At 46.8% G+C, this 12,224-nt stretch overlaps 1 protein-coding gene across 3 annotated transcripts in view; it reads left to right on the top strand.

Moving 5' to 3' along the window:
* The window catches only part of SERTAD2 (SERTA domain containing 2), a 112,799-nt gene extending 103,295 nt beyond the window's left edge, over positions 1-9,504 (top strand). For all 3 annotated transcript variants that reach the window (XM_022597165.3, XM_089923098.1, XM_022597164.3), the window contains one exon: positions 4,244-9,504. In XM_022597165.3, coding sequence (XP_022452873.2) covers positions 4,248-5,183 — 936 coding nt within the window. In that variant the 5' untranslated portion in view covers positions 4,244-4,247 and the 3' untranslated portion in view covers positions 5,184-9,504. The remainder of the gene's footprint in view (positions 1-4,243) is intronic.
* The last annotated feature ends 2,720 nt before the right edge of the window (positions 9,505-12,224 follow it).

A 12,224-nucleotide genomic window follows, 5' to 3' on the forward strand; every position in this document is an offset into this window, starting at 1 on the left:
GCGGATTGTAGCTTTTGAGGGCAGGGTCCTTCCCAACGAAAGCGGCACAACTGCAAGCCAGGTTTCGTATCTGGAGAGTTTTATTCACTGTTCAACTTCCTGGAAAACTCCGGCAGAGAAATGTCCATTTGTATCGCTACCCTTGAGTTTTGGTCTCTATTTTCAAAACTTAGATCGCTGCAGTTACTACTTGCCAAAATGTACGTTAAGCAAATCAGAATGCTAGGAGTTTCTTTCTAGCAAGCTTCTTGGGGAGGGAGGGTGTTTTATCTGGACCCTTATATTAAGAGCCAGTGAATATTCAATAAAAAAGTGGCTGTGGTTAGTTTTAGACCCCTCTGGGTGGGCAGGAAAGGGAGGGAGCGCCCACCTCACTCCCCCACGTGGGGATCTCTAACCAGCCCTGAAGCTCAGGGCCCCTTCTGGGCCTTTGACTTTGACATGAGCTTTGGGGCCTGGGTCTTCTCAAGCCAAGGGAGGAGGCAAAGTGGGGCGCCAAGCCTCGGGGTGGCCTGGAAACCGACTTATCACAGGCCCCCTTTGGTGAACTACAGGCTACCACCTTGGTGTCCAGGTCCACCGCCAAGGGGCCTCTCGGGCAGGAACAGCAGACACCCCCTTCCCTCTTGTCAGCTTGAAGCCCCTAATGAGCTCCAGCCACTGCTCCATCCTCAGGCTGCAGCCAAGTGAGGCCTTTTGAAACGTCACCTGCCTCTCCAGCGGCCTGAAGAGCTATTGCTGTTGTCTTAGCGCGCCCGAGGAAAAGGCTTCAGGCAGCCTGGCCCTTGGGTTCCTGCGAAGCTCGTCTTGTCTTTGAATTGTGTCTGCTCCAAGGTGTGGCGTTCACACAGCACCAAGTGAGGGTCCTTCTCAGGAGCTGGAGGCCAGGAGCTGGAGGCCTCTTCTGAACGTGGGCAGACGACGCTCTCAACAGTGTGTTAAGCAAACTTTGGGAAAACTTTAATTTTTTACAAATTTTAAATTAAAAAAACTTCTTTTAACGTTAAGGTTCTAAGTAGGAGTGTGGATTAGATTTTACTATGTTGTTTTTCACTCCTTTCTGTAAAAATGTAGATAGACTTCAGATTACAAGTCAGGATTGTGTGCATTTTGCAATCTTACTGGGTGTGTAGAGCAGTGTTGCCTCATAAAATGAAATAGAAAAATGAAGGCAGACCTGCTTGGAGCCATACTCTATCATGAGTCCTTATTTACACATTTGAGAAGCATCCAGGATTCGATTCGTCTTGCCTATTCGCGCTCACAGATTTTGCTTACGCGGGCCCTCCTCTGTCCCCTTCCAGAGAGCATTACGAATGTCTTACCAGGCTTTCCCTAAATCATTAAGATTATCACACAGCTATGACCAGCTAGATCATTCTAATTGGAAATTAGGCGCTTCTCATGTTGAAATCTCTCTGAAAAGTATCTCCATAGATCTCCCTCAGCAATGGGAATTCTGCTAAATGCCTCTAGTACCACATGCTTTTTAAGTATTTAAGTTCTATGTGCTCAGTGATTATTTCTAGAGAAGTATGAGTTATTGAAAAAGCCCTGTTGTTTTTTCCTGTCAACAAGTCTTTAAAAGACAGCTGTGCATGAATGACAAAAAGAAAGGAAAAGTCTATGTTGTCTTTTCTAAGGGTTACTTCTCCAGAAAACCAGTAAAAATTTTGAGTGGCGATGAGCTTACTAATTTGTTTTGAGCTGTGTATTTGGTTTACATTTTGGGACAGTGCTTCTCAAACTTTTTGTGATGAAAGACGATCTTGTTTGTGTTTTCCTCCTTTATAGACTGATACTTTAGTAAAACATGACAAAAATAATTACTAGAAAAATGAAATAAGAGTACAAAAATAGAAGCCTCGTTTTAAAAAATTGTATTTACAGAGATACAATTACTCTGTAAATCTGCTATAAAAGTTTCTAAACAATACAGTATCTTTACTTACCTCATCATGAACTAGTAACAGTTTACAGACTGGTTCCATCTATGGACCACACTTTGAGAAACACTGTTTTAGAGTGTGTGTGCGTGTGTACTTGTGTACTCTGGCACACGTTTGGATGTATTGGGTACATTCAAGTTACAGCATATAACGTAGATTATATAACAGCTTTATATGATAATTAAATGCATTTGGTGAGCTCTTTGGTAAAAATGGAGTTTTTCTAGAAGTGACATTAAATGCTTAAATTGTAAACAAATACAAATGGCATATATGTGAATACAGTTATCTGTTTCAAAACACAGTTGTCCGGTAATACTTCTAAAGCATAAAGTAGAAAGTGTTTTGTAATGTGAAATGAAGTCACCTCCTCTCTGATTCACACTCAAGTTTAAATGGGCACAGATACTTTAGATAGGAAATGTTCTGTGCAAAGTGTATGTACAGATGAGGCTTTTAGCACTGGACAGTAGGAAAGGTTTCTGTCATGTGAAGCATTAGATAAGGGAGTTGTTACTATCATACCTTCCTTACCTCAGAGAACAGTTAATTATGGGACTGGTCTTTGGTCCTAGTGATAGACAGCCATTTTCTTAATGTTTACAAAGTGAGAGAAAGTGTTTCCTACAAGCAACTCCACATTCTTTATGAGTGTTAACAAATTCTCAAGCTGATTCTGATTTGATGGCTTGCAGCTGTCTTCGTCCTTCTCTCCTGGAGACTGAGGCACATGAAGGCAGTCACCCGGAGTGGGACTTGTGCACCAGGCTCTGTGTCCACCTGCATGTCCGTCTGCCTGGAGGGGCAGCGTGGCCTTCTTTCACAAAGCCTTGGGAGGAAGTTCTGGGAAGTTTTATTATGGTTAGCCTTATTCCTTTAGGATGAGACTCCTAATTGAAAATGATAATGAGGTGTCCGCGAAGATGTTCAGCCCCTTGAAGACCAGGCTTTATTCCTGTGCAGGACTACCCACTTTCTGGCCGAGTGCCCAAGACAGCGTAGATGCGGGATGAGTTAAAGGATTGAAGGAGGCCATTCAGTAAAAGGCAAGTCGCCTTTAGAAGAAAAACTGGATAACTACAAAGCACTTTCTAGTGTGTGACGATATCAGAAAGAGTGAGTGGCCTTGAGGAGAGCATTAACACATGCCTGTGGGTAAGTGGTGTAGAGGGCATAGGGAGTGAGCATGGGCCTGGCTTGATTAGAAGCATGTCTGCTGGTCTGAACAACGGCGTAAGGACAGCTTTCTTGATTCAGTGGTTGGAAAGTGAGGTCTCTGAGTCAAAGGCGGGTGGACTTGTGATTGCCGTTTAGCTGGTAGAAGTTCTGAGATAAAGGGCCATTCTCCTGAAGGCACAGACAGCTGAGGGCGTCTCCACTCAGGCCAGAGCACACAAGGAGACCTCCGAGGCTGTGCGTGTCAGGCGAGGTAGGCGGGAGTTAAAATCCAACCCATTCCCCAGTGCTCAAGGTCTGAGATAGGAGGTCATTGTTTCTTTGAAATCCCTGCTGGAATCACAGTAGGTATTGTTTTAAGAAATGTGTCGAGTACCCAAACAGCAATGCTTATAATCAGAGCAAATTTCTTTTAAATTAGTCCAGTTGCACTCAGGCATGGCTGCATGCGATGAAATTGAGCCATGGGAAAACTTGGGCTGGGCAATCCACCTTCCTCCACTTGATTCTAGACGGGAAAGCAGTGGCAGCTCAATCACTGTGGTCATTTAACACAGTCCAAGCACTCCGCCACATGTCACCAAACAGGCAGAAAGGCTCTATGTGTGATGAGGAAGGAAAGGGCGTTTTGAAAGCACACGCGGTTCTACCAAAATTGTACATATTCCCTTTTCTCCAACTGGGTTCTTTTCATCGCTCTAGGTGTGTTCAAGCTGTAATCTATGATACCTTTACCTGTTTAGGTCATAGTATTGTCAGTGTTTTCTTGGGCTTTAAAAATAGATCTGTTTGGGGGAGGGAAGTTGAACCCGCATGGTAAAGCCGTAGGCATGCGAACGCAAGCCCAGGAGCACAAAGTCAAAATCACGGTTTCCATGGTAACGTTTAACTTGTCTGTGTTGTACACATTTCTCAAGAAATACATTCAACAGACTACCCAGTGATAAAAATTGCTCCACCGGCACACAAAGGTAGATTTCCCAATGAATTCCTCTGTTGTAACCAACCCTGGGCAGGGAACTCAAGTCCAGGTCCTGACCTCTGAATCCGCGTCTTTTTTTACGGTGCAAATTCTTTTTTGTGGGATTGATTCCATCTCCTTCCTTTCTCCTTGGCAGATATATGTTGGGGAAAGGAGGAAAACGGAAGTTTGACGAGCATGAAGATGGGCTGGAAGGCAAAATTGTGTCCCCCTCCGACGGTCCGTCCAAGGTGTCTTACACCTTACAGCGCCAGACTATCTTCAACATTTCCCTTATGAAACTCTACAACCACAGGCCCCTCACAGAGCCCAGCTTGCAAAAGACCGTGCTCATCAACAACATGTTGAGGCGGATCCAGGAGGAGCTGAAGCAGGAGGGCAGCCTGAGGCCCGCGTTCCCCGCCTCTTCGCCGCCCGCCGACCCGCTGGGCTCCAGCTACCGGGAGGCGCCGCCTGCCTTCAGCCACCCCGCGCCCGCACCCTGCGAGCTGGGCGGCGCTGCGCCCCTGGAGGCCTGCCTCACCCCCGCCTCACTGCTCGAGGACGACCAGGACACGTTTTGCACTTCCCCGGCCGCGCAGCCTGCGGCCCCCGCCAGACTCGCACCTCCTGCCCTCCCGCCGGAAAAGGACAGCTTCTCCTCCGCCCTGGACGAGATTGAGGAGCTCTGTCCCACATCTACCTCCATGGAGGCCGCGGAGGCCACCACCGACGACCCGAAAGGGGACTCCGGCGGGCCCGGCGCGCAGAGACCCGAGGGGCTCCAGGACGGCCGGCCCGACGACCCGAAACTGATGGACTCCCTGCCCGGCAACTTTGAGATCACCACGTCCACGGGCTTCCTGACAGACTTGACCCTGGACGACATCCTGTTTGCCGACATTGACACGTCCATGTACGACTTTGACCCCTGCACGTCCGCGTCGGGGACATCCTCAAAAATGTCCCCCGTGTCGGCCGACGACCTCCTCAAGACGCTGGCCCCCTACAGCAGCCAGCCCGTCGCCCCGAGCCAGCCTTTCAAGATGGACCTCACGGAGCTGGACCACATCATGGAGGTGCTGGTCGGGTCCTGAGCCCCGGGGCCCGTCGCCTGCACCCCGCACCCCGACAGCTCTCCGCACTGTGCATGTACCCTTGCTTGCCTTTTTCTGAGAAAAAGAACATTCTACAAAAGGATCACACTAGTTTTTGCTTTGAGCAGAGTTGGAGTGCCTTCATCCAAGTATGACCACTTTTAATATGCTTTTTTGAGTGGTTCCTCAGAGACCTAGTACCCGGGAATAGGAAAGAATACATTTGAAGACAATGTCGCTATGTGGAATGACAAAAATAAACAGCTCAAGTGAAGCACAAGGAATAAGTTGGAAAAGCTGTAAATTGCATGTGCATATTTGTCTATTTTTTCTATAAGTTTTATTGCAAGAAGTAAAAAAAGAAAATATATATATATATTATTTAGATAATCTCAGTACCTTTTCCGGCATTTTCGCCCTGTATAGGTTGACTTGGCAATTCAGCCTTTTTAGAGGCATTAACTACTCCTCGTAAGTGTTGCATTTACATGGCTGTTTAGAAACTGCTGCCCAAATTTATTTTATATTTTTGTACAGATTCCGCAGTTTATGATATTGTTTTTCTAAAAACAAATGCTGTTTATACATATGAGATAGCTATTTTGATAGGATTTGCTCACATAGTTCCTGCAAACTTCAGATGTACAAGTTGCACTTGTACTTTTATAGAGTTGTAATGTTTTATATGTGTTTGGTGCAAAGAGAAAATTGGATCAAATCAATCCGCAGTTGATGTCCCCAGATGCGCGCATGTGCGCGCGCGCGCACACACACACACACACACACACACACACACACACGCAGCGCTTTAAGAAGGGCCAGGAGATATCACACCCAAACTTCACAAGCACCGACCCCCCCTGGCATGAGCACCCGCCAGCACTGTGACTTCCAAAGCCAGAGCCACGTCTGCTCATCAAACTTGCATTAAGCAGTTGGCGGGAGGTGGCCATGGAGCTCGGGGTTTAAGTGATGGTTCTCTTTAGCTCTCTCTCTGGAGGGGAAGGCTACCAAGTACTCATTGTATTTATGCCAAGTCTGCGCTTTTAATTGTTTTTATTTTTTTAAACAAAACCCCAGATCTTTCCCTTTTTGGCATAATTTTTATGAAGACCTGAAATTTTACACACGAACAAAATTTTATGAAAAGCAACTGACCTCTTCATGGAACTAAACCCTGTTGCGACGCTTAGGGCTCGTCAAGAAGGAACTCTCCCCCAGAAGGCATCCATCATGTCGCTCTGTTGTCTTTTCCTGCTTCCCTTCCTTAGAGCTTTCTTTCCCTCTGTTGCTAAGTGCTGAAAATGGCATCTTCACGATCACCACAGTGAGCCCAGCTCTCCTCGGCCCAGCCTAGGATGCACTCTTGTAACACGCATGGCTCCTGAACCTGGAGTTGGCCCCATTACGTCACGGCCTCCGATCTGGTTGCTTTCTTAAATCAACTGCTTTAACTACACTTTACAAGGCTGTTTTACCCAAATACACAGATAGGACTTTCTATGCATGTTCCCCTCCTCCCCCATTGCCATTCTCTCTCTGCCAGGAGAACTTGAGAACTAGCTTTTTATTCCTAGCGGTGTACATTTAATTTTAAAACGTTTGCAATGTATCATGCTTGTTGCCGAAATTGTTAATGGCCTTTCCGTTTCAGTTTTTTCTTCCTTCCAATGGTACTTTAGCTGGTTACAACCTATATTGTTGAAATGCAGGTGGCTTCTTTAGGAATAACTTTTATATTTATTTAAGAATTTTTAAATTATGGGATTTGTGTTGTTGTTGTTGTCTTTGTTGTTGGTCATTTGTCAATATTCAGTCACCAATTCTGCTCACTTCTTGCCATGGATAAAATTGAGTCTTTCTGGCCAATTAAAAAAGACAGCTTTATAAAATGGCACTTTAAACAAGCCATAGATAGTTTTATTTTTATAATACACATGGCAAAGCAAATACATTTTGATGAAGGAACTGCTCATCTAAGCAAAAGATTCGTGTATGATATGATTAAATCTTTCTACGTTCTGATTTACTCCCCCCCCCACCCCCTCCCGCCAACTTGAATGTGTTTTTAAAGGCTAATTATCAACTCAGACGAGCAGTGAGAAACCGATCAAACTGCACCGTTCTCCAGCAAGCACCCTCCACCGGACACCTCTTACTACTGCAGATGTGTCATTCCCTTTGCTAGGACCAGGGACCATGTAGTTAAGGTGAGGGTTGTGGTAGATGCTTCCGGTGTCACCGTGCCTGTCCGTTTGAAGGGCTTCCTTTTCCTGTAGAGAACAAGTCCGCCCAGACTCCATGCTTCTGCTAACTCAAGGACCTGGCAGACTCTCCACATGCCGCCCGCATACACATACGTGTACATGCACAATAGTGTTGATTATTCCGGACAGTAACAGGGTAAGGCGGCTGATTTGCCATTGTTAAAAACTGATTGATAGTAACTTAGAACAACTGTACTTCGGTTGGATTAGCAAATCGTGTGTTTAAACAAATCCCATATGTTGGGCAGCAGTTCAAATAAGCACAGCGAAGTGTTGCCCACACGTGGTTCTCTGACTCTCCCGCGTTTGTAAGGCTGGGCTTCAGGATCAAAAACAAAAACCCCCAACAGCAGCACGCAAATGCTTTTTAATTCCCTGGACACCCTCACCGTAAATTCTTGATATGAAAGGTCTAATGAGGAAGACGTGGGGAATTAGTGGCCCTTTTTCAAAAGAACAAAACCATCAAGTGTTCCAGTTATCTTTGTGTCTTATTTTTACAAAGTGATGTCCCGACAGGGAAGAACGTGAGCCTGTGTGTGATCTCCAAGTCCCAGCTTGAGTGTGGGACGTGCTTCCAGATGCCATCCGGCAGCAGTGCCTTCCTGTGTCTAAAGGACATCCTGTGGCATTCAGAGTCAGGCAGGCAGTTTGAGGTGCCTTTACGAGAGGGACAGAGAGACATGCTGGGTGGGGCTGGGAGAGGACAATTATTGACAGTGATGTGCAATGAAGTGACAAGATGAGAGCAGAATAATAAGAGCTTTGAATTTGAAGTGATTTTTTTTCATAAGTTATTTATTCCTTTTTTTCTGTGTAAATATATTTATTTTACTGTGGAGCTCTAACAACATCTGGATCGTAACATGTGCAGAATGTATGTAGGAATTTATTCTCCTGTAGGAATGTCAATCTGTATTAAAAGGGGGTCCGAGCCAGACCCCTGGGTCTTCTCATCGTATGCACAGTCCACGTTCATTTTTACTCTCTCCTCTAATATGGGTCGATTTGAAATATGCAAAAGGTATGGATGAGGAATGTTTTAATACCTCCAAATTTTTAAGAAAATCAAGCATCAAAGGGTTGATATTTTTAAAAGTTTTTTTAGTCGCACTTTCTCTCTTTATGACAGAAGGGGCATCCACACCGACGCCCTCGCTCACACCAAAGGGTGAGAGCTAGCCACAGCCGCCTCCACCGGAGTGTCTTTCTCAATTGTGCTGTTTATTGCCATAGCCCCTTGGAGTGTCCCAGCTGCCCTGAGATAGATCAAGGAAATTTCTTAAATAAATAAACTCCAAAGAGCCAAAGTGTCAACTTACGGATCATTTTTAAAGCTTAAATTTATTAACCACCGTTGTGGTAAACAATGAATTATGAATCTGCAGGGCAGCCTTCTCAAATGACAGGTGCAAAAAATAATAATAAGAGAGAGAGAGACTCTACTTTGTGCAGCGATTGTTATTCTCTGTATGAATTGTCTTAATTTCAAAATCTTGCTGTTACAAATTGGACCTTTATATGCTTTCTGAAAATAATTGAAAAGAGCATATTTAACCTGTTTCGGCTGGAAATGGTTGACTTCCAGTAACTGCCAATGGCAGTGAGGTGTGTGCGTCCTGCTTATGTACAGTTGTTTTCAGGGCTTCTAAGAATGAGTCTGAATGGTTCTTGAGAATTAGCCAGGATCAAATGCTCTTGCAAGCAAAGCCAATAAAAATTTTGGACGTCTTTTGGGGATAACAAGTTTGGAAGGGAAGTCGGTCCATACGAGCAAACAACCAAGATTTGGAAAAGATGTACATAGTGACATGTTTGGTGCATGGTTTTTGAGGAGGGCTTTTGTCAAACAGGAGGTGTAACCTTTCCCCCACAGACCTGAGAGCTGTGCCTTTTCTATGCAATATTACTAGACGTTACATCGGAACCCAGATGGTTGTATTCACATGTAGGTTTGGGCTGTAATCTAAACAATTGGACAGATTAAATGTACATGGAAATGAGCAGTCTTACTTTTGTAGTTTTATATTATACAATAAACAGTTAAAAGATGAGAGAGGTGTGTTTGCAGTTTCCTTCTGCCCGGAGCACAGCCAGCTCATGTGTCACCGTCTTCCCACGTCAGGGAACGGTCTGCCCGCGGCTTCTGCTGGAGTTGGTGCTGTCACCCGCCCCCTGTCTCTCACTCTCAGGAGCACTCTTCTCTCTCGGTTCTCCCCCTGCCTCTTGGGCCCTTCTCGGACCTCCTCCCCCAACTCTTACTAAACATTGGCGGGGGGGGGGGGGGTTGTTCCAGCTCTTTGCTGAGCCTCCACTCCTGCTTGCTTTCCCGAGGGCTCCTAATCCACTCAGGACTCTGAAAACGTATTTCCAGCCCCTACCTCTCTCCCAGGCTCTGGACTTGGTATCTGCCAAGCTTTGCCATCTCACGCTCAGTGGGTCTAAACCAGCCTCGTTCCCCCCACGGGGCTGGGCCTTCCCCTTTGGGCCTCTCTTTGGCCTCATCACCCTTCTCCCAGGTGTGATTCCGCCACCTCCTTTCCGAACTTACCACAGCTTCTTCCGCAGCCCGGACCCTCTTCCCCCCTCGCCTCCAGTTATTGCATCTGCTTCCTACCTGCTCGTCACTGCCACCTGCTTGTTTCTCTAACATCCATGTTGCCCCCCACTGGTATTCCACAGCACCGGTGGTTCACGAATTTGTTGCACATCCTCCAGCAGCCCGACCCCCATTTCCACAGTGCGGCTCCCCACCCCTCCCACCATCTTCCACAGGGTCGTGGAGGAGATCCTGGGGAGTCTCCTTGACAGCGGGGCCGTCTCTGAGGGCATCACCTCCTCCAGGCAGCTCCGGGCCACGATACTAGCTGGTGAGGGAATGGGGCTGGAAAATGAGGGTTCCGATCAGTCAGCAGTGGAATATGGTGGCAGAGCGGGGAGCGTTGGGGAGGTATTATAGGTTGAATTGTGTCCTCCGAAAAAGATCTGTTGAAGGTCTAACTCCCAAGACCTCAGAATGTGACCTTAATTCAGAAATAGGGTCTTTACAGAGAAATTAAAATGAGGTTACTCGGGTGGGTCTTAATCCAATGACTAGTGTCCTTATAAAAAAAAAAAAAAAGGCGGGGTGGGGGGAGATTTTGACACATACAAGCACAGAGAACACCATGTGAAGACGAAAGCAGAGATCAGGGTAACATGTCTACACCCAAGGAGCACCAAAGGCTGCCAGCAAACCACCAGAAGCCGGGGGAGCAGGCTGAAGAGTTCTTCCTCACAGCCCTCAGAAGGCACCAGCCCTGCTGGCACCTCTGTTTCCGACTTATGGCCTCCAGAACAATCTATTTCTATAGCTTAAGTCGCTCTGTGGTACTTTGTTACAGCAGCCCTAGCAGACTAACACGGGGGAGAAGAGGCTGAGCTCAATCCAGACATCCCGATGGGGATGCTCGTTAGGCCGCTAGAAATAAGAAGCTGTTGCTCACTGGAGAGGTTTGTCTCTGGAATATGAGCATCTGCTATTAATTAGAGATAGAGCTTTGGCGACTCGTTCAAGCTCTCTGTGCTTGTGAGGAGGAGATACAGTCATGGCTCCTAAATCTCTTTGAACATGTTGACGGTGCAGTAAAAGCACAAGCTGTGGATGTCGTCTCTCCTCACATGCCTCCTACTGCACCTAGTGCATAGTAGGCACTCAAAACATTTGTTTAATTAAAAACAAACAAAAAAACCCTGTGGTTCCTCCTCTACAGCAGGAGGGAAGCACAGAGCGTGGTCTTCCTTGTTTGGGTCCCAGGCCCACTCCCGTCCGGCCCTCTGGACGCCCCCATTGCCAGCACACTGCATGCCCTTGCTTGTGCCCGCAGTTCAGCTTGTAGATATTCTACCCGTCACTCCCAGGCCGAGCTCAAGTGTCTGTCCATGAAGCCTCCTCTTCTTCGGGACGGCTCTGCCTCTGCAAAGGCACTTAGCAAGCCTTGCCATGTCTCTGGCTAGCTGTGCAACTTTGTTTCCTGTGCTACCCCCCTGCTGCTGCTCTTTAGAGAGCAGTTCAAAGAGATTTAGGAGCCATGACTTTATCTCGTGATGTTCATCTTTGTCAGAGGTTGGCAAACTTCGGCCCTTGGGCCAAATCCTGCCCACTGCCTGTTTGTGTGAATTTTATTGGAACACGGCCGCATTCATTTATGTGTGTATTATCTATGGCTGCTGTCCTACTACAGTGACACAGAGACTGTAAGGCCCTCAAAGTCTAAAATGTTTGCTCTTTGGCCTTTAACAGAAACAGTTTACCAAACCTTGATCTTTGCAAACCATGCAATGCTTAGAACAGGGTCTGACCATAGTTGAGACCAGGCCAGACTTGCTGTGCTCAGGGGCTTACACAGACTGGGACGTCTGGAGAGGGGTCTGGAAAGCGAGTACAGTACAGAGGTGAGGGCAGGGATCCCAAGGACAAAGAGTGCGAGGCGGGGATGCGAGGGTCCGAGACGGCGGAGGAGCCAGAAAAGCCCCGCGAGGATGGACATCTTCAGAGCGCTTAACACCTAGGAAGGAAAGGGCCCCGTTTTACAAAGGTGAAAGCTGAAACACAGAGAGGGGAAGTGATTCTTGTTTAAGGGGGGAGAGCATAGCATGGAGGTTCAGAGTTTGGCTCTGTAACTGGACCACCTGAGTTTGAAGCCTGGCTCCATCATTGATAGCCTGTAACCTTGGGCAAGTTCCCGAACCTCTCTATGCCTCAGCTTTCTCATCTGTTAGATGAGGGTAGTAA

The sequence above is a fragment of the Delphinapterus leucas genome, chromosome 13 (assembly GCF_059928025.1).
Source record: "Delphinapterus leucas isolate spDelLeu-1000000601 "Yukka" chromosome 13, BTC_Dleu_Yukka2, whole genome shotgun sequence".
NCBI lineage: Eukaryota > Metazoa > Chordata > Mammalia > Artiodactyla > Monodontidae > Delphinapterus > Delphinapterus leucas.